The sequence below is a fragment of the Calliopsis andreniformis genome, chromosome 1 (genome assembly GCF_051401765.1).
Source record: "Calliopsis andreniformis isolate RMS-2024a chromosome 1, iyCalAndr_principal, whole genome shotgun sequence".
Taxonomy (NCBI): Eukaryota; Metazoa; Arthropoda; class Insecta; order Hymenoptera; family Andrenidae; genus Calliopsis; species Calliopsis andreniformis.
Genome location: NC_135062.1, coordinates 1149904 through 1172937, shown reverse-complemented (window position 1 = coordinate 1172937; position 23034 = coordinate 1149904). Strand labels below are relative to the sequence as shown.

Sequence of the window (23034 nt, the reverse complement as noted above, 5' to 3'; positions counted from 1 at the left end):
CGTCGGCGAATCCAGCCGGCGCATCAGAGCGTCATACACCAGAATTCACAACAAGGGCTCGGACGTCGTACGTAATCAATACGCAGTAACGTCCGCGACGCATCGCATCTTCGGACCTCTGTCGTACGCAAACCAGCGCCTGCGCCGTCGAGTGCCCCCTCCTTAAACCGAACTGATTAGGCGCTAGCCCATCCGGCTCTACAAGCGCCAGTAGTCGTTGTTGGATCAGGTATTCAACGATCTTACTCCCCGCGTCTATCACGCATATAGGCCTGTAGGCCTCGGGCCTTGCCGGGTCTTTCCCGGGCTTCCGCAGGAGAGTAAGTCGCGTCTTCCGCCATCTTCTTGGAAATTCTCCACGTTCGAATATGCTGTTGATTAACGCCAACAGCCGTCGAGGATCGTGGTTACCGATTCCCTTCCACACCATTGGCGGTATATTGTCACCTCCGGGTGGTTTTTTAGTGTTAACGCGACCTAATACTTCGCGTAAATCCTCCGGAGTGACGTCCCACTCCTTCGGGTCCTCGTCTGGGATGCGGCGAGGGCACCGGATTCCATACATCGGGTCGCGCAGATATCTTGCTTCCTCTGGCATCGGAAAGAGGCGCTTCAGAATCTCGACCGCCATTTCCCGTGACAGATGGGGTGGCGGCTCTTTGGCTTTCAACTGTGTCATTACCACCTTGTATGGGCGTCCTCACATGCTGTGTTGAGTCCAACGCACAGGTCCCGCTACGCTTCGGTTCTCGCGCGGTGCATTGCCCTTCCGAGTTCCTTACAGTCCTCCTTGTATGCCGCCTTGTGTTCCTCCAGAACTTCTGATGGCATTCTGTACGCCCGTTGTTTTCGTCGTCGCAGCCGGGTTGCTTCTCGACGTAACGCGCGGAGTTCTGGCGTCCATCCAGCGGTGCCCACCGTAGTCGGCTTTCTAGGAGGTTTTACCTCGGCCATGGAGTATGCGCACGTCTCTTGTAATATATCGATGAACTCGTGCACATCCGCCTCACCCCAGAACCGTTCCGGTCAGAGTTCGGGCGCACGTTCATCGTACTTCTCTTTCATCTTATCGGTGTCCAACGTCTTCGCGTTCCATTTAAATGGAGGTGGAATGCGTACCGGATAAGGTGTGTCCAGAGCGTGGACCACGTATAAATGGTCGGATCGCGTTTCATCCGCCAGCACTTCGCTGCTTTGCACTCTACGGAGTGTAGCAGTATCGCAGAAAGAGAAGTCCAACATGGCCGTGTGTCCCTGTCCGTTAATAAATGTGTATGGGACTCCAGTCGCCCTAAGAGGGTGCAAGTTCATACTCGCCAGGAATGTTAGCAGGGCCGTCCCGCGTCTGTTGGTGGTCAAGGAACCCCATGCTGAAGACTCCGCGTTGAAGTCGCCGCAGAATATAATAGGGCCCTTTCAATCCGTCCTTATGCGCTCTAGTGCGCTCAACTCCTCGTGGAATCTTTGCATAGTTATGTGCGGGCGGTAGTAACATAACACTACTTTAATGCCATCTGTAACCACCGCCTCATTGGGATCGGGTGACCGTCATCTGGTCATCCAGGGCCCGCCGGCCGTTGAATCCGGTGACCCATATCGTTGCGCCATAATTCCCCCTGTATTTCCATCCCCCGCGGGGGTTCCATAGTGGATCCGCCACCGCCGCGACGTCAACACGTCTTTCAGCAGCTGTTGCCCGCAGCAAGTGCTAGGCGTCGCGACAGTGGTTTAAATTCGCCTGGAGTAGCTTCAGCGGTGTGTGCGGCATTGTTGGGCTGTTTGGTTCAGTGCCGCCTTATATTGATCGCACTGATTCGATCCGGCAATGTGCCTAAGACGTGCTTCCGGGAGCCGCTTCTCAGCACACAAAAAGCATCGTATTGATGCCTTGAAATCGGCCATGTGGCCCTTAACGCCATATCTTCGACATATCTCTTGTCCGTCTCGTGCCTCCCCACACCCGTAGGAGACATGGCCGAATCGGTGGCACCGATAGCACCTGAACACGTCCGGGAAGTCGCGGACCGTGGTAATCTCGTACCCCACCCGGATCTTCTGTCCATCCCGTACCTCAGGCGTTCCCATGTTGGGCACCATAAAAATCCCCGTACGTGTACCCGAACTTGCCATCGTACGAAGACTCCGGAGTTCCACAGATGAGGGTTCTAGTTTCAGTGCCAAAGCCACGTACCCCACTATATCGCGGCCGTCCGTGAGAATGTCGAGCCCTCTAAGCTCGATCGTCCTTGTCGGTTTCAAGACTCGGACTCTAGACGGTCCTCCTACTGCCTTCTTGACTGCTGCTTGAAGCGGTGCTATATCTATCTTCGGCTCGAACTCTAGGAGAAGATCTCCACAGTCCGCATGGCCTGTAGCCCCTGTATTTTCCCCGTGCCATCGGTCACCTCCTTTACTAAATCCGCGTAGAGTCTCCTTTGTTGGGGTTTGACTGCTAACGCCACCGTCTTATGGCGTCGAATCGTGCGTTTTGGCCTCGCTTTCCGTTTCGCCTCCATTCCGGTTCCTTCACCGTCAGTCGTGGCCTCAGTGAGGTCACCAGACACTTTCGTATTGCGCTTCTTCCTCTTCTCCTCCTTTCTAGGAATGTGTCTCCCGTCTCGACCTACCTCCGTCCACTCTTCCCCTTCTTGGGGTTTCTTCGTGGATGCGGATGGTGGTGCCCGCTCGTTGGGTTGTTTACTGCGTGCTGTATCCCCCTCCCTAAGGTCCACGTTTCTACGTCGAACCCCTATTAAACAATGAAACTACGTGTTGCCTCGTGGCCGAATAACCTCAGAGAAGTTAGTTTTTGCTTTTGTTGAAAAAACTCCGTTAATCGACAACGCCCAATATCGTCTAATATATTAGAGGACGCGGAATTTCTTCCTCTACACGCCGGTATGTATGGATGTATTCTAGATACGCTAGAAACCGTCCGAATAGCCAAAAACTATGGAGCTCGTACGACACACGTCCGTTCACTATAAGATCTCGGTCGAATTCCCGACAGAGCACCTAGTTTGTCAAAAGGTGACAATTGGGTGAGATTTGCGCTCTTGGAATCGGGGTCTGCCTGATTCTCTGAGTTTCGTCTTCGTCAAGGAGCAACAAAGGCCGCTTCCTGGTTGATCCCTGAGCGACGGAATACAACAGAGAGAGAGTTAACGTACGTGCCTATAACCTCTGCGTTACTCGCACTCTGCCACTCCGTTTAGAAGCAACCCCCGTGTGGCGAATAGATGCACACGGTGAAGTGAACGAAGTCGTGGAGCTTCTGGCCGTTCTTAGTCACCAGGACTAGCAATCGCTAGCTATAGCGTGTCCCCCCGCTCGCGAATCCCCGCATTCATCGGGATTCGTACGAAGCGAGCCTTTCTATAAGGTGCAAAGGCGAAGAGAAGAGGCCCCCCTCCTCTCTATCCACTCGCCTATCGACAACTTCATCCTAGCGAAGAAACGTCGATAAAACAGTCCACTGCATTACCTTGTGTTACGGCAGGGCATTGCTTTTCCCTCCACAAAGGCTCGTTGTCGAAGCCTGGAGTCGGGAAGAATAGGTGCAGCGTGATAGCCATACTCTCGCTTACCGGTGCGGTTCCACCGCTATTCTTTTTTCCAGATGCCAGCGTCGCTGACAAGGCAGCATCCGTCGTCCGGACCACCGAGGGCCCCCGCTCCACCGCCAGCCACAGAGACTGCCGAGGACCAAGGAGCGCCCGCCCCGCCGTACACGTCACACCGCAGACATTCAAATAAAAGTCGTAAATAAGCCCTTCTCAGAGCCGACTTAACCTGGAATAAGCGTACTTGTTTCCTTTAAAATCCCTTACTCTCACCTTATCCGCAACCTAATTGGATCCCTTATCATAAGAGATTCTAACATAAGGTCCTCCGAGCCGGATACAAGGTTGAGAAAGGGTAAAAGAAACGTTCGCACTTCAGATTGAAATTCGAGCAGAGTTTACCTCTCGAATTATATCGCCATGTCCAACCCTGCAAAGGAGCAGATGAATCTTCCTGCGTTGCAAGTTGAAATGGAGGATATTCAATTACGAGTTCGGGGAATGACCCGACTCGTGACTAATCTGAAGAAGAAGGGGTGAAACAACTTCACCATCTCTCTCTTAAAACAGAAGTTGGTATATGTGACTGACATTTGGAAGGACATCCAAGAGAAGGTGAAACAGCTCAAAAAGGAAGTTCCCGAAACCAAAAAGAAGGCCATACCATTCTTCGGCGAGAGTACGATAGAGGAAGCAGAGGAAGCGTTTCATGAGGCTCAAAATTTCCTGATGACGGAAACTGACAGCCTCATACCAGCAATGGGACAAGCTGAGTTGGGCAACCCCGGAACTAGTCCCCGGATCCGATTTAATCAACCAGCCGCCCCCGCTTGAGCTTCCTAAGCAGAACCTTCCGAGGTTTAGCGGAGATCCAAGTAAGTGGAGTCACTTTGCGTATCTATTTACCGTTGGCATCACCAATAACAAGCGACTGTCTGACGCGCAGCGTTTACAGTATTTAAACGCTTGTTTGGAAGGTGAAGCACTTGCGTCGATTGCCTCGCTCGAAATAGCGGATCGCAAATTCGAAGCGGCGTGGGACACCTTGAAAGATCAATTCGGGAACCCACGTTGAGTAATCATTCAGCTTCTCGGAACCGTCCGGCAGCTGAAACCAATCAGGAAAGGCGACCTAGCAAGGCTACAACAAGTCACGGTCGGCTGGAAGCAAACAGCTCGCCGCGCTCCAGAGACTGAGTCGCCCAGTAGAACACTACAGTAATGTGTTGATTATCCTGATCAAAACAAAATTGGACGAATCCCTGGAATGGGAGTGGGAGAAATCGCAGCTCACCACAAAACTCCCATCGTTTGATCAGATGGTGGATTTCCTCAGGGAGTTTGAGCGTGCGTTGCAGGTGTTGACACACACGCGACGCAAACAAGTGCCATAGTCGACTCAATACTCAATTTCGAACACATGCATCAAATCATTTTGAAAAACTTTTGGATAAACTAATGAAAAATGAAGTATTTGGTAAAGCAATGGAAAATGTTCGAAATTATGCTGATATAAAACTTTTGTCTAAATGGGATGGAAGGTTTGGTATGGAGACAATGATTTCAAAACCTAATTTTCATAGTAGAAGCATTTTTTAGGAAAATTCTGTAAGAACACCACGATTACATGTATCTGTTATCCAACAAGGTTATAAAATTATGTATACCGACACCAACAGTTTAATTTATTATATTTAGTGTGAAGATTTTTACGAGATGATGAAATGCGAGATCCATAGATTTGACATCTGCGATTATCTAATAGACAATGTATACGACATGCCGTTTCTTAATAAGAAAGTGCATGATTTGTGGATTAAAATATCTATCCAATGTGGCATCTTCATGCATTTGGTTTGTTTCCAAAGCCCGATATATTTTGCGAATATATTGACTTACACTAGTAACTTCCTTTGCTACTCTCTCACAATCCTTAATATCATTACTATCAGTCGGCGTTCAAACATAAGCGTTACTTTCGCTCAGCACGACAAATAACAATTGAGTGCATCATGGTATTGGCAAATTCATTAAAATCTCTCCTGTAACGTCATTGGACGTTGAGTTATCCTTATGGATTACACCAAAGCCATGCTTATGATGCTAGCAACTATGATAGAATGCTTTGAAATTATCAAAAAACATGCCCCTATTTACATGATCATTATAGACATGTTTTAAGTTAGTACCATCCTGTTTAAATAAAATCAACAGATTCGCATTATCGCGTACGAGATATTTGGGAATTTTTATAAATCATTGACAGAAATAGAAACAGTCAACGTTTGAATGCCTTCCCATTGCAAAGTATTTTCTTATTGTATCTTGTTTGTGAGATGCTACATCATCAAAAAGCAAAATTGAATTTGGAAGCGGTTCGTTTGGTGAGAGAACATAGCAATTATTTGAAAATATAAAATAGCCTATTTCATCTATTGGAGCAAATAAATTTTCCAAACACTTGTATTTCAAGTATGTACGAGTACCCTCTTCTACAAAAGACGACTAAACATTTCATGTCTGTCAAAGTTGCAACGCAATTGAAAAAGCCGCGATATGTAATTTTTGCTTTGCAAACTGGTCAAAAGAATATAATGACATACGACGCTGCGTGATTAGGTCACTGTCAATTTGCACCAAAGAACACAATCTTACTCACAATCAGCTGTCTTCGCCTATATTTCATAATATGTTTAAACATTCATTCATTAAGATCATCCAGATCGTTACCAGAATCCAGTTGATTATTGTTTCGGGAAACAAGATATCGAAATTCATAGGTGTCACATATGCGGAGAAATTGCAATTCTTCCTTGTGCTTGCTGTAAAAAATACTTCTGCTTTAAACATTTTTACGAAGAATATCATTATTGTGAAAATTACGTACAATAAATACATGAATAAATTAACAGAATGTAGTTTCGGATTGTATTGTGGAATCCTATTCCGTTATGGTAGACGGTGAGATCGAAATACTACATTACTGTCACTCCCTGATTGTATGTGTTTTAATTTTGAAATAAATAAAAATTATAAAAAATCATGGGTAAAATTAACTGATATTGCTATTTTTTCTCCCCTTTCAAATCTTTCTCCTTCGTTCAGAGTTGCCAACTACAATGCAAGTGGTGCCATTCCATACAGAAGTTATATGTATACAAAAACTATATTGCATTATCGGTAGTATTCAAAGGTCAGAAAATGAGGTTTGTTATTATTGCTGGGGCATTATAACGAGCAACGATAACGATAACATCTAAAAATCAGAATGAAAAATGTAATAATTGGATATTTACTTCAATTTGCCGTATCAATAATGGCGAATATTACACTATACAGAAATGATGCAACGTTCTTGTATACAACTAATATAATAATTGTACATTGCTATAAAACACTGAATTTACAACAAAAAGCTCTTTATTTATGTGAAATAGAAACATTTTTTGTTAGAAGCGGGTGGGGGGCGGTTAAATCGAATTTTTGTAAACAAGTCGTTTTTTCAAAACTTTTTTAAAGTCTTCTTATAGGTCTTGAAAAACAGTTAAACTTTTGTATGCAACATTTTTTTATAGTGCTTATACTTTGTGAGCTATAAGCACCGAAATGAAAAGGGCGACTTGGATTAAAGGGGTAGTTTCTCCCTTAAAGGTGTGTATGGGTAGCTACTTTGTACAGTAAAAGTCTTACGTAGGACCATGGGATAATTGTACAAAGTTTCATTAAAATCGGCGATTAATACTCACCGAACTTCCCTTGTTAGCGAGAAATGAATACCTCCCCGCCACCACGTGTCGCGGGCCATCGCGTGTAAACACCTCGGTAAAAGTTCGGCCGTTTCTCGCTAAAATACATCTTACTTTCTACCAGAAAACCGTGTTCTACCTGGCGTTCTCGCCGTAAGAACCGAAGATCCCAGACACGTTCCTCACCCTGTGCCTGAAAGAACCTCCCACCTCTTCACACTGAGAGCTAGACTGGGCTGCGATTCGGAAAACGGGGGACGCGTTCCACGCCGGTATCGCGAGATACCTGGTGCCCGGGGTAAAAATCAAAGCGTAGGATGCGTAATGGCCGGAAGCTGCACGCTCATCCTAGCCGGAATATGGCTCGGCGGGACGATCACGTCGCAAGTTATATAACTCCTGGTACAGTTTTCTTTCAGCTTAATAAAAAAAAATATACTTAGTTTGCTTAATTGTTACTATAGTGACTCAGATCGTTGTTATCGTAAACTTTAATCGTTATATTCGTTTAACAAATCATACTATTGTTAGTCAAACTTTCTTAGTTCTTAATCATTATGTTATAATGAATAATGATGTCTCTCGTCAGCAATAATGGGTCTTACTTCTTCAGTCCGAGCCTGTGGCAATTCTGGGACTTACGTTTTCAGTCCCAGTCGTCGGCAATTGACACCAAACCGTTCAGTCCCAGTTGTTGGTAATTCTGGGACGTGGTAATTATGAGGCATACTTTTTTTCTTCTGTCTCAGTCAACAGTAATTCAAACCCAGCTATTAATAATTCTGCCCCCCCCCCCCCCCCACAACTTGTTTTTCTTCAAACTCAACCGTCAGTAAAACAGTTTGGGTCTGCATTGATTTTTGTAGGTGGATTCTCGGCAGCGGGCGCTAGGTACTAGATGCGCGAATGGGGATGTGATGGCCGGTTAACGATAACGATATGAGAAATTAGGTTTAACACTTTCATTTATTACATAATTGACTTAAGTTTATGAAATAATACAAAATATATAAATCAACTACGAATGATGATATGTGCAATCTGAAAAAACAGACGCATGTTACAAATTATGAAAAGTAGTTATATGTTAGTTAGTAGTTATAAATTTAAGGCTAGCCAGTTGTGAGATATGAAATCGAAATATTTTTCGATACATTCGCTACAGTTCGCAGTGGATTTCAAGAAGAGAACTAACCTCCTATATTTTAAATATAATTTATGTGCATTTACTGTATTGGTTGATCTTGAACAATGAAGTAATTGTTAGTGTTATTGTAATTTGATCTTTCGCCTACATTAAGCTTGTAGTAACACACTGCACACTTCTTTCGTTGCGTTGTGTCATCCACCCATGCGCATAATCGTTCAGTTGCTTTGAGACATGACATATGTAATAATGGATCACACGATTCCAGATAATTCTTCGGACAAACTTCGTCTATGGGGCCATAAAATTCTTGCAACATATCTTGATAATCCGACAACCAATTATGACGCACAGGCATCTAAAAAAATAATTTTTACCTTTACTAGAAAGAGGGAATTAATTGATGAAAATATTGTTTTATCTCTACTTACGTTTTCTTCTCTTCAACAACAGTAGCAGTAATGATATAGTGACAACACACTTTTTTACCCGTTCGGCACCTCTGCGTCAAATGGCCGTGCTCTCGCCAGTAATCTATGCCTTGCAGGGTACGAAGTTGTCGGAGAAGAGGGATATCGTTTTAACATATAGCGACGTGCCGTACGCCCAAAAAGGTAAATTATCTAGCGTGCAAACGACTAACGTAATTTATGACTCTCTCTTCGACGAAGCTATTTTTGAGTAAACATTCCCAGAGTTTCTTTTAAGTATGTTCCAGTAGAGTTTGTCAAGATGTCCTCAATAGCAATCTGCGGGCGTCATAAATTAGGGGTTTCCAGAGGGCACTCAGCACGGTCCCATCGTCTTTTGACTAAGTGGGCCTTGAACGAGTTGCCTGAAGGAAATCCCGGGGCGAAGAAAAGTTACACGGCAGAGACACCCCCACCGATAAACCAGCTGTCCTGAAGACAGTGAAACTGAGGGCGGTGTTTTGAGAAAACGACCAACCCTGATTGGAAATACTCTACGAGTGGGGTTAGCCAATCAAGGTGGGAAAGAAGATGTACCAGTGTTATAAAAGCAAATAACGTAGAGAAAAGATACCGTTTTCCAAAGAAGAGAACACGACGTGTTAGTATTCTCTCCGAGTCGTCGGATCTGTTTGCTTAAATAAATAGTACTTTTTGTCGTACAAAACATTTTGTCTAACAATCATTAGTCACAACCTTATCACCACCATAATTGGTGACCCCGAGGTGAATGTGATTAGTGTAGAGACACTTAGTGTAAGAACACTCGTGTAAAAGTTAGACTTTGTGACATTAACATGGCTAGTGCAAATCATGGTGATTCAGCGAATGTGGACAGTACTATGACACCGGAAGTGAACCGTATTGGAATCAGAGTTCCTCCATTCTGGCCTGAGCAACCAGTGGTCTGGTTTCACCAAATTGAGGCACAGTTTGCTCTCAATGGAGTCACCGCGGACACGACAAAATTTTATTATGTCATGTCACAATTGGAACCAAAGTACGCTCTGGAAGTACAGGACATTTTCACAGATCCACCAGAGACTGAGAAATACGAGACATTAAAAAGGGAGCTCGTGCAGCGTTTGTCGACGTCACAAGGGAAGCGTATACGTCAACTTCTGGAACAGGAAGAAATCGGCGATCGGACGCCTTCCCAATTTCTTCGGCACATGAGAAATCTGGCCGGGCAGACAGTGTCCGATGATTTCTGACGAACGCTATGGTCAAGCCGTTTACCTGCGATGACACGCGCTATTGTCACCGCGCAAACGGATCTTCCGCTGGCAAAGCTAGCTGAAATTGCTGATCAAATCCATGAGGGGACCGCGCAGGCTCAGGTAGCGAGTGTGTCAACCGACACCGTGACGGACGTATTACTCAAGCGTCTGGAGAGCTTAGAGTTGAAGATTGCGGAATTGAGCAGGTCACGCTCAACTAATCGACCAGGCTCTAACTTCCGTCGTCGATCTCGGTCTCGTAGTGCCAAACGTGGAGTGTCACCAGCGAATAAACAGCACTGCTGGTATCATCGTGTTTTTGGTGCTAAGTCTACAAAGTGCCGTTCCCCCTGCAGTTATGTGGCGGGAAACGGGGAGACGCGTCACTGAACGCGGCTATCAGTGACGGTCCACGGACGAGCCGCTTATTTGTCACAGACCAGGTATCGAAGGAAGAATTTCTGGTCGATACCGGATCGGATCTATGCGTTTATCCCCGAATGCGTGTAAAAGGTCCGATCGCAAAGACAAAGTATGAGTTATTTGCGGCCAATAGTTCTACGATCCACACATATGGCATCAGGAGTTTCAACCTGGATTTTGGGCTTCGACGGGCTTTTTTGTGGAAGTTCGTTATCGCAGATGTGACAAAGCCGATCATTGGAGCAGATTTCCTGAGCCACTATGGGTTGCTGGTGGATTTGAAGAACAAACGCCTACAGGACCAGACAACATCGCTTTCCTCCATCGGAAGGGTTGCTGCCGTCACTACCAGATCAGTCAAGACGATCGTCGGAGACTCGCCTTACGACCGATTGTTGGCGGAATTTCCGGTAATAGTGCGGCCAACAATTAACGACAGCGTAAAGGTAAAACACGATGTAGTGCATCACATAAACACTACCCCTGGACCACCGGCATTCTGCAAACCGCGCAGATTGTCGCCGGAATTGTTTAGAGTTGCGAAAACGGAATTTGAGAACCTCTTAAATCTGGGACACATCCGTCCTTCCAAGAGCCAGTGGGCGTCAGCCCTGCATATGGTGGCCAAAAAGGATAACGGATGGAGGCCCTGTGGAGATTATAGAGCTCTAAATGCCCGTACAATTCCGGATAGGTACCCGATACCACACATTGAAGATTTTTCGCGGATGTTATTTGGAAAGACAGTATTTTCAACCATTGATTTAGTAAGGGCTTATCATCAGATTCCCGTCCATCCAAATGATATCCCGAAAACTGCGGTAACGACACCGTTTGGGTTGTTTGAATATCTTGTAATGCCGTTCGGGTTGAGAAATGCGGCGCAAACATTTCAAAGATTTATAGATACGGTGCTACGAGGTTTAGATTTTTGTTATGCATATCTAGACGATATCTTAGTAGCTTCTTGTGACGAAAACGAGCACAAGGAGCACCTGCGCAAACTTTTCTCGCAACTGGATCGGTACGGTGTTATAATCAACCCAAAGAAATGCGTTTTTGCGACAAAGGCAGTAAAATTTTTAGGATATAGGGTCAGCGCGGAGGGTACGGAACCGCTGCCGGACAAAGTCAAGGCAATTGTGGAATTTCCTAAGCCTAAAACTGTAAAACAGCTCCGAGGGTTCCTTGGGATGATAAATTTTTATCGCAGGTTCATACCCGACGCTGCTGTTTTGCAGGCTCCGCTCAATCAGTTTTTGAAAGGTAAAAAGCCGAAAAGCAAAGCACCGATTCCGTGGTCGACTGAAGCCGAAACGGCCCTAGAAAGAATGAAAAACGCGTTGGCAAATGCAGCATTATTGGCACATCCATCGCGCGATGCTCGACTCGCAATAATGGTCGATGCGTCCGATTCTGCGTTAGGTGCTACGTTACAGCAACGAGAAGGAGATGCGTGGCAACCATTAGCGTTTTATACAAAGTCTTTGTCGCCGGCACAGCAAAAATATAGCGCGTACGATCGCGAGTTACTAGCTGTATATTCTGCTATAAAGTACTTTCGCCATGCAATAGAAGGTCGCGTATTTACAGTATATACCGATCACAAGCCAATAATTTACGCGTTTAGACAAAAGCCAGAAAAATGCACGCCGAGACAATTTCGGTATCTTGATTTGATAGGGCAATATACAACGGACATACAGCACATTAGCGGGAAAGATAATGAGGTAGCAGACGCGTTATCGCGAATAGAAACTGTAGTGACACCATTGAACTACGAAGAACTAGCTAGTTCGCAAGTAAGTGATAAAGAGATAAACAGTTTTCTAAATACAGCTGACACCTCATTACAATTGAAGCGCGTACATTTTTTAGACAGCAACACACCCGTATATTGTGATGTATCAACTGGGAACGTACGTCCATTCGTGACACAGCCGTTTCGACGACAGGTGTTTAACGCAATACATGGATTATCTCATCCCGGTGTTAAAGCTACAGTCCGATTAATTAAACAAAAATTTGTCTGGCCGTCTATCGAAAAAGATTGCCGCGATTGAAGCCGATGTTGTCTCGAGTGTCAGAAAGCGAAAATTAGTAGGCATGTAACGAGCCCGATTGGAAATTTTGAGCCACCGTCGCACAGGTTTGAATACGTGCACATTGATCTGGTAGGACCTTTACCGGTGTCCCGGAACAACAGGTACTGTTTAACCTGTGTCGATCGCTTCACTCGTTGGCCCGAAGCATTTCCTATCGAAAACATCGAAGCTGAGACTGTCGCTAGGACGTTCATTGCCGGTTGGGTCGCGCGTTTCGGAACACCTGTACGAATTACCACTGACCGTGGTAGACAATTCGAGTCAGAACTTTTCAAACAGGTAAATTCTTTATTGGGTCAAGACACCTAAAAACCACCGCGTACCATCCGGCGGCGAACGGCCTAGTCGAACGCTTTCATCGCCAATTCAAAGCGGCAATAAAATGCCATGATGATGAACGGTGGACTGACGCCCTTCCTATTGTACTGTTAGGTATAAGGACAGCCTATAGGGAGGATTTAAAATCATCCACCGCAGAGTTAGTGTACGGTGAAAATTTGCGTTTACCGGCAGAAATGTTTATAAACGGAGTGAATTTTAACCGGGATCCGGTTCAGTTGATTCAGCAGCTCCGTGCACATTTTAGAGACATGCGACCAGTAGATGGATCACGTCACGGACAAAAACGGATATTTGTATTTAAAGATTTAGCTATAACTTCCCATGTTTTTGTTCGGGTCGATTCGGTTAAAAGTCCGTTGCAAAATCCGTACGAAGGACCATTTAAAGTACTCTCACGGAATGAAAAGACATTCGTAGTCCGGTTGCGAGGCAGGGATGTTACAATTTCTATTGATAGACTCAAACCGGCCTATCTGTTTCACGAAAAGAGTCAAGAGCAAGAGCAAGAGCAGGTACCTCCTATAAGCAACGAAGGTACAAGCACAGATAAACCGATTTGCGTACAGGAACCCTTACGTACCCGTTCGGGGAGACGGGTTAGGTTCCCAGATCGACTACAAGTTGGTCGATAACGACTTAGAGCTAATTCTGTAAATATTGTAAATAACGTATGAGTAAGACTTACATTTAGATTTAGAGTTAGGTTAGTATAAGTAGGTTAAGTAATACAACGGAACGTTTGCACTGGTAAGGGGGTAATATAGCGACGTGCCGTACGCCCAAAAAGGTAAATTATCTAGCGTGCAAACGACTAACGTAATTTATGACTCTCTCTTCGACGAAGCTATTTTTGAGTAAACATTCCCAGAGTTTCTTTTAAGTATGTTCCAGTAGAGTTTGTCAAGATGTCCTCAATAGCAATCTGCGGGCGTCATAAATTAGGGGTTTCCAGAGGGCACTCAGCACGGTCCCATCGTCTTTTGACTAAGTGGGCCTTGAACGAGTTGCCTGAAGGAAATCCCGGGGCGAAGAAAAGTTACACGGCAGAGACACCCCCACCGATAAACCAGCTGTCCTGAAGACAGTGAAACTGAGGGCGGTGTTTTGAGAAAACGACCAACCCTGATTGGAAATACTCTATGAGTGGGGTTAGCCAATCAGGGTGGGAAAGAAGATGTACCAGTGTTATAAAAGCAAAGAACGTAGAGAAAAGATACGTTTTCCAAAAAAGAGAACACGACGTGTTAGTATTCTCTCCGAGTCGTCAGATCTGTTTGCTTAAATAAATAGTACTTTTTGTCGTACAAAACATTTTGTCTAACAATCATTAGTCACAACCTTATCACCACCATAAACACATATACATATGTTGAGTGATATGAGGGGGTATCTCGATTAAACCATAACCGAATTAAGACGCATTGACTAAATATAAAAATGAGGGATAACCAAGCATTGAGCATAGGAGGAGGATTAACGAGAAAACCTTATTAATATAAAATAATAGATCGCAAAAAAATGAAGGTACGAGTAATCATACACGTGCATCAAAATAAAAGTTTATTTATTATAGTGAGAGGAATAGTTAAGAAGCATTTCATTTTTTAAATAGTTTATCATTAAAAAACTATATCCAAAAAACACAATTCAATAAATAGAAAAACATTTAAATTTAAAACAATTTTATTAAACTAAATGTACAAAATACAATTAAAAACTAAAATATAATTAAAAATCATATATGCGCAAAAATTTAAAAAATGTGGATCGCCAGCTCGAAACAGAAGATCAAATAAAGATTAGATTTAGGCAGGTGAAATAAAATTGAGTATAAACTGTTGCAATTACATAGTAAAGATATGTTGAAAACTTATACTCACCAAATAGGTGATTGACGTAGTATTCATCTCACTCTTTGCACCCTACATTACCGTTTTGGAGCTGGTGCCACCACCAACGGCGCTTTGAAAATCAGCACTGCGTGAACTAACTAAAAAATAAAAGAAACATAAAAATGAATTGACTACTAAATTCCATAATTGAAAAAATAATCAATTTAATGATACTTACTACTTGGTACGCATTCAGTTCAATCGATTTTACTGTTATCGACATTTTTTTTCTTTTTCTCAGCTTGCCTTACTCAACGAAAATTCGGGCGGTAAATATATAGATTAGGGGAGCCACCTCCGATTTCAATGACCTTGGAATATGTTGTCAAGGTCATCATTCTGAACAACTTTTTCCTATACATATACCCGGCGGTCTCTTTTAGTTTTTGAGAGATTCGCAAAAATGTTTTCAATATTAAAAAGTGTGATCGGAGTTGGTCTGGGTTAGGTTCATTAGTGGGGTGGAGTTTTTAGGGAGGGGCGGCAGCCTCTCCCCAAATCAACTGACACGTTTCCGTATATTTTCCCTATACATATACAAGGAGATCTCTTTTAGTTTTCGAGATATTCGCAAAGAAAGCTTTCAATATTGAAAAAAGTGATCGAAACAGGTCTGTTTACCTTCCTCACTGAAACCTATATTGCTGATATTTCTTATGATGTCGAAAGAACTCGAGGAAAGATGGTTCATTATTATCAGTTTCGAACAAATCATTATAACGTAACGTTGTGCATTAATTATTGTAGAAATCGATGAAGCCAAATTTGGACGTCGAAAGTATAATCGTGGACGACTTATTACGGGACAATGGACTTTCGGTGGTATAAACCGTGACACAAAAAAGATATTTGTAGTACCAATTCTGTCCCGTGGAGCAGAAGTATTACTGCCTCTTATTTTAAAAAAGATTGCTCCTGGAACAATAATCCACAGTGATTGTTGGAAAGCATATGAACAAATTGATAAAAATATATATCAACATTCTGTAGTGAATTATTCAAAAAATTTCGTTGATCCAATCACAGGTGTCCATGCTCAGAATATTGAAAGAGTATGGAAAGATATTCGCGGCAATATTCCTAGGTATGGTCGTAGAGAATATCATTTCAACCACTATCTGGCAGAATTTGTATTTAAAAGAACATTCGATTTTAGCGAACGACTGGATGCTTTTTTTCAAGTAAGGGCAGATACATTTAAAATAACTGAAGATATAAAGGAATAAACAAGTAGGAACGTGTCTATTATTTTAGCCGCTGCCGCCCTTCCCCAAACCTCTCCCCGCTAATGAACCTAACCCAGACCAACTTCGATCACACCTTTTAGTATTGAAAAGATTTTTGCGAATATCTCGAAAACTAAAAGAGACCGCCCAGTATATGTATAGGGAAAAGTTGTTCAGAATGATGACGTTGACAACATAGTCCAAGGTCATCGAAATCGGAGGTGGCTCCCCTAATCTATATAATTATCTTGATTACACTGTGTATTCTACATTTTCGGATATCCATTTCTTAATTATATAAATGGAATTGTTATACCTTTTGATTTCAGCATTATGTTTCTCTAATAACTTTCTCTTTGCAACCTTAGAATGTAATTAACTATGCTGTTATATTACAAATCGTGGACGATTGTTTACGCAAAAGAAAGGCTACAAAATTATGTTGTACCACGCGATAAACGTACTGTATCACATGTATATGTGTAAATATCTACTTCAATGGTGATTCTATATGCAGAATAATTAGTGTATGTACATTCATATCACACGTATGTAAGCATCTATGAAATAAAAAGAACCAGGGAAGCTATTAATAAGTATTTGTTATGAGTTTTGTATTGTATTTTATCTCATGTTACTTGTTTACTGAATGTTCAATTATGAGTGCAGTTACGTCCAGTGGAAGCAAGACCCGCAACTGTTCAAACGTGTTCACAGGATACTGATATGGGACAGCTAGTCAGGTAAGATTTTTTTCTCTTTCATTTACAAATTGCACTTGAACATTAACTAGTTAACCGGCAACTTTTTTAAATACACTTAATTCAAATATGCAATTAAAAATTCACTCATAAATGACTTCTGAGTTGCTCAATGAATTGATTTCCTCGACCGAGGACTTAAAATCTAAGAATAGAAAATAATAGTACTTAGTGTTCTTAAAACGTATTTTTGAGACAACGTGTCAAGCTACACGAGTGACACATAATACAATCGAATTGAGTTCAAGGTGCCAGGCTGAACCCTCGAGCGGTACCATTGAGATTGTACGTTAACTGCACAAATTTGTGAAGTTCAGAACCTCTGTGCCTTGCTGCACATTGTTTTGATACCGAGCCTTTCTGCACTCTGTTGTGAGATATTGTGCCTTGTTGTACACATTGCAGTTCCAAACTGTGCCCTGCTATACAATCATTATTGTTCAGACTCTCCTCACTGATAGCACTCAGCTTGGCGTGATCATCTCGCTGGGACGCCTGGTTCACGCGCCATCATCGATTAATATATCGATACCAAAGTCCTGTTACGGCAGACTTCATAACGTGTGCCTGCCTTCATATTATACACATCAATCAATTATATTCATAGTTATAGCTTGTCTTGTTTACGTTTTCACGAAATATTGTTACTGTAATTGATTTATATTGTAGTAATACGCATTGATTAAATATATCTTACTAAATAAAAGGCATTGCGTTACGCGAATTTCGCTCTCTTTGTCTTATTCTAAACAATTTTTTTAATATAGATTCAGGTGTCTCTTATGTGGGTGAAATTTTTTTTTTTATTATCAAAACGCATACCCTCTAATTCTGTTTAATATACTAATTTTTACTCAAATACAAAATTTGAACTTCCTACGTTTATTTTAAACCGTGCCGACAGGGTACAAAGTTTTAGAAAATAGCTGCTTTTGACCATTTCTTAATATGTGAGTAGATCATCGCAAATATTTGTAAGTTAGGTACATATTGATGAAAACACAAATTTAGGTAATGTCTTTCTTTAATTATTAAAAAAAAATACATTACTACTTGAGATACTTCCTTTTTAAAGTCTCTTTTTTACAATCTGGATATATCTTTCTATGTTGTTGCATACAGCATAATAGAAATTGCTTTTGTTCTTCATCAGCGGTTATCAAACCATGGAAGTGTTGCATTAGTTTAACAGCTCTTTCAGCTGTATCATTCACTGCTTTCAAGCTGAAAACCTACTTCTTATCTTCCACTAAGGCGGCATTTTCTTCCCACGAAGACACATTTTCTTGAAGAAAACTATTATCAATTTTTAATCGTGAAAATTAATCTTTGTTCTTTTGAGACACGAAATCACTCAAAGATTTCCCTAAAACAAAAAAAAATAACTATTGTAGCGGCTTTACCGTTGCTACTCTCTGCAGTATTTTGCGTAGCTATTAGGCAGGTAAAGCGAGTTTTTCCCAATATTTCGTACCCCACATCTGGTAGCCAGACTTGGACGAAGTCAGCGAGGGTTTTTCCGCTGGTTACCTGAAAAGTGTTTCCTGCGCGTGGAGCAATTTTGGAGTCCATAGACTAAGGGCGAATAAATAGCCTGCGAAAAGTGGCGACTGGGCCATTGACTGACTTGCTTGACAACCGTTCGCTTCGCGAGAAACTTTGTACGTGTTCACACTTGAATAAATTGGTACGTGGATTTAGTAAAAATCTCTACTTATTCAAATACCCACACTATAGTAGGCATAAAATAACTTTTAAAATAACTGATGAAATGCCACCTACCATATATATATAGACGATTGGGATTTAAACATTTCAAAGAATGAGATAGTGCGCATCACGATCCACCTTCTCTCTCAACCTCTCGAAGCTGCCCGAAATTGTCCGAAGCTGTTCGAAGCTGCCCGAAGTGCTGAGCTCACGGATACGCGGCCCGTGCGTTAGTATGCGTAGTGGAGGGGGTAATTCTCAAGATTTGCGTCCTCAGTCTGGCAGCACAGGTGGGAGCGTGTGTGCACGATGACCGATCGACGCATACGTATTTTTAGTGTTCTTAATATTAAGTTATTCTGTTAAGGAAAAGGTATTTAGTACAATAGACGATGTGCAGCTTAATCCTCTCTAAGAACCTAACAACTGGCGCAGTCGTAGTGTAAATTTTGTATCGAAAGGCCTATTCAGAAGTATCCGACGAACCACGTGGTATAAGGAGAGGTTAAGCGTGCTTCGCGATGGTAGCAACCGAACAAATCAAACAGTTAACGGAGACCGTTAAAAATCTGATACAATTGCAATCGTCACAATTACAACGACAGCCACCGAGTACCAATCCATTGACTTCAAATACGGAAATGTTCAACCAGCGATCAAGCGATCGCCTAGACAAGTACGTCTATAATGCGTTCGAAGGTCCGAAGCTTTTTAAGAAATGGCTACGAAGGCACGAATATACACTGGGTCAAGTCGAATTCGGCCGGGTAACTGACCATGTCGCACCGTTACATTCAGCGAAAATGAAGTAACATGAGGTAATCGAAAAATTACAACACTTATTTAACGACGATAAATCGATTACACGCCGTCGGATCGAGATTCTTAATTACCGCTACGATAAAAGTGTTCCGATACGTATGCATATAGACCGAATTAACCTATGCGCGACAGAATTTGATCCCGCGAACCTAACCGAATCTATCCGACGACCACTTAAAATTCGTGTTGCTTCTGCAATCGTTATGTCATTCGAGTGGTAACGAGGATCTGAAGAAGATCGCATTGCGAGTTGTCGAAAGAAATACCCGGATGCCACTCTTACGGAAGTTACTATACAGGGTGTAACAAAAATGTCGCAGTTCCTTAAAAGGGGTGATTTAGGGGGTGATTTGAAACAACTTTTTCCTTAGCGAAAATGTAAGATGAGGCTTCGTTAACGAGTTATTAACGAAAAACACCGGCCAATGAGAGCGCGAGTTTGCCGCCCGAGCGACTGCGGTAGCGTTGGGTACGCGCGCTAGATGCTACAGTTGTACTCCGAACAAGAAAGTCGTCATACATCGAAGAAAATAGCATTAGTATGAAAACTGAAAGCGACATAATAAATAACACCGAGTCCTTTTTTTGTTTATCACTTGAAGTGAATAATTACTTAAAATCGAGGAAAACTACGTGCAACGTAAAAACACGAATATGTAAATCTCTTATTCGCATAACGTATAAACGAAAAAGCAATACAACGAAAAATAAAGGAAGAAGAGAACAAACTTCACCTGTAGTTTGTAAACCTGTGTCACTGGGTCACTGTACCGATCCTGGTCATCGACCGTCGAAATGGTTTATGGTAGGGCACGCGTTTAGGTAATTTATGGCTTTATTGCTTTGGTTTCGAAGGAGACATGATCTCGGAGTGTCCGAACAAAGAAGGTCTGAGGTGCTTAAACTACGTGGGGGGTACAAGGAGCTTCTTTGGAAAAATTCTACCCTGCCATAAACCACTCCAGAGGTCGATGACCAGTATCGGTACAGTGACCCAGTGACACAGATTTACAAACTACAGATGAATTGCATTTAATTCATTAATGATTATTATTTTTTAAATCTAACGCAGACTACTTTCAACGTTTCTATCTTCAACGTTAATTCTCCAATTCTCCGTTCATTTCTTTTGTTGTATTGCTTTTTCGTTTATACGTTATGCAAATATTTTCACACTAATGCTATTTCCTTCGACGCATGTCGACTTTCTTGTTCGGAGTACAACCGTAGCGCCCAGCGCGTACCCAACGCTACCGCAGTCGCTCGGACGGCAAACTCGCGCTCTCATTGGCCGGTGTTTTTCATTAATAACTCGTTAACGAAGCCTCATCTTACATTTTCGCTAAGGAAAAAGTTGTTTCAAATCACCCCCTGAATCACCCCTTTTAAGGAACTGCGACATTTTTGTTACACCCTGTAGAGCTCGAAGCCCATACGAATGTATGTTGGCTTGCAAACACTCGCGAATCCGGTAAACAAAACGAGATGGTAAATGCTGTTTATTGTAAATCGAAAACAACATTCGTATATTCCAAAAATAAGAGAAATGACACCGAGGGGAAATACTCACAAAAGTCGAGGGAAATTGCGGACTCGAATCAACGAAGTAGTATACCAGCAAAATGTAACGGGTGCGGTGATTTTCATTGGCGTACGACGTGACCTTTCCTTAAAGCCGCATGTAATAAGTGTAAGAGGGGGGAACACATCGTCAAAGTTTGTCGTTCAACGCGAAAATATAACTGTCACACGAGCCAAACCAAATATTTAACTATTAAATCGATTTTGAGCACTCAATACGGGCGTCGTATATACCTAAATGTCATGGTATTAAATAAAATGTTACGACATCAGTATGATACAGGATCGGACGTTACTATAATAGGTCGAAACGATTGGCATTGGATAGGTCAACCAGCGTTCTCGCCGGGCATAAAAGTTTCACATGCCCGCGAGGATGACCTCGCAACATAGGGATGTTTTCGAAGCACCGTAACCGTTCAGGGTCATACAGAGGAGATCGAAATTCACGTATCTGTTCGCATGGACTTGAATCTTTTGGGCTTGGACAGCATAGATAAATTTAATTTGTGGGATCTGCTGCGAATGAATCGCGACGAGGCGAAGCGAGTTGCGGTGATTCGGAAACAAAGAATAAAGAATCGCGCCTCAGGAAAATAATCAGTTACTCAAAACAAATTATTCAAGAAAGTAATATTGCAACAACTACTAATGCGGAACTTCGCAATGCGTTCCCTGATTTATTCTGCAACAAATTAGGTACTTGTAGGGATTTCGTTGCTAAATTTCGCATCGCACCCAACGCGAGAAACATTCAGCTTTTATGTCGACTAATTCCATGTGCGATGGAAACGTTTCTTAAGAACGAAATTCAACGTCTCCTAGCCTCGAACGTCCTTAAAGCGGTAGAGATTTCTAGTTGGACTACCTCAATTGTAATAGTAAAAACAGCGAACAGAAATATACAACTATGTATATGCTGATTATTCTACAGGTTTAAACAAAGCGTTGGTAGACGATAGATACCCACTGCTGAATGTGGAGGATGCGTTTTCGAAATTTCACGGCAACCGATTTTTTAGCCAATTAGATCTACGCGACGCATGGTAGATCACGTATTCACGTGATGAACGCGACTACAGATTCCGATAGCCGAAGAACACTGCGACTTCATCACTATAATCACGCCGATGGGTTTATTCCGATATAAACGTTTGCCATTCGGAATTAAAACGGCGCCGGCCATTTTCCAGAGAGCCATGGATCAGACATTGGCTGGTATTGGTGAAGTACTGGTGTACTTGGATGATAGACTGGTTGTGGGGCCAACACGCGAAGAACACAGCAAACGCCTAGAAGAGTGTCTTCGAAGATTGTTGGATCGAGGACTTCGACTCAATTTGATGAAATGCAAATTCCATATGAGTGAAGTCAAATTCCTGGGCTTTATTGTGGATGCTGACGGCGTCAGAGACGATGGTGAACGAACTCGCGCCATCGCAAACATGCCGACACCAACAAAGGCGGAGGTGAGAAGTTTGCTGGGTATGATCAATCATTATGACAAGTTCGTACCTCATCTACATTAATTAAAATAACCACTGGAAGAGTTAACTAGGAAAAACGTGGAATGGAAATGGGGTCCTAATATGTCGCAAAGCCTAACGGAGTCACAGAGGAACTATTCTCAATTAGAAAAGGAGGCATTGGCCCTGGTGACAGCGATAGAAAGATTCCATAAATTCGTATGGGGAAGACCATTTGTACTGCAGACGGATTACAATCCACTATTAGTTGTTCTGCGCACAGAGGATACGAAAGGCATGAGGACCATAACGGCCGCACACGCCTCAAACGATGGTCCATTAGACTTCTCGGGTATGACTTCAAAATAGAATACATCAACACAGAGGATTTCGGGAAAGCAGATGTATTGCCAAGACTTGTCGAGAATGTTCGCAAGGATAACGCCGAGGAACTACAAGTGACATCCATACAAACAACTGAGATAGAAGTGCAACAGATAAAGAATACCATTTTGGGTAAATTTGGTCGAGAAATACAAACAAATTTGCAAAAAGGAACG

At 42.7% G+C, this 23034-nt stretch overlaps 2 protein-coding genes across 9 annotated transcripts in view; both read left to right on the top strand.

Annotated features, from left to right (window-relative positions):
- Positions 1-23034, top strand: part of LOC143189077 (uncharacterized) — a 407881-nt gene that overhangs the window by 301437 nt on the left and 83410 nt on the right. For 2 of the 8 annotated variants that reach the window (XM_076374621.1, XM_076374787.1), the window contains one exon: positions 3620-4182. The exons of 1 other annotated variant lie outside the window; for it this stretch is intronic. In XM_076374621.1, coding sequence (XP_076230736.1) covers positions 3620-3769 — 150 coding nt within the window. In that variant the 3' untranslated portion in view covers positions 3770-4182. Of the gene's footprint in view, positions 1-3619; positions 4218-16803; positions 16878-23034 lie in introns of those variants that run through there. 5 more of the 8 variants (XM_076374864.1, XM_076375443.1, XM_076375214.1 and 2 more) reach the window with 5 other exon arrangements.
- On the top strand, positions 8860-9386 carry LOC143180077 (uncharacterized). Its single transcript, XM_076379609.1, has 3 exons — positions 8860-9004; positions 9048-9070; positions 9165-9386. The coding sequence occupies exons 1-3, from the start codon at positions 8860-8862 to the stop codon at positions 9360-9362; spliced, it is 366 nt and encodes a 121-aa protein (XP_076235724.1). The 3' UTR covers positions 9363-9386.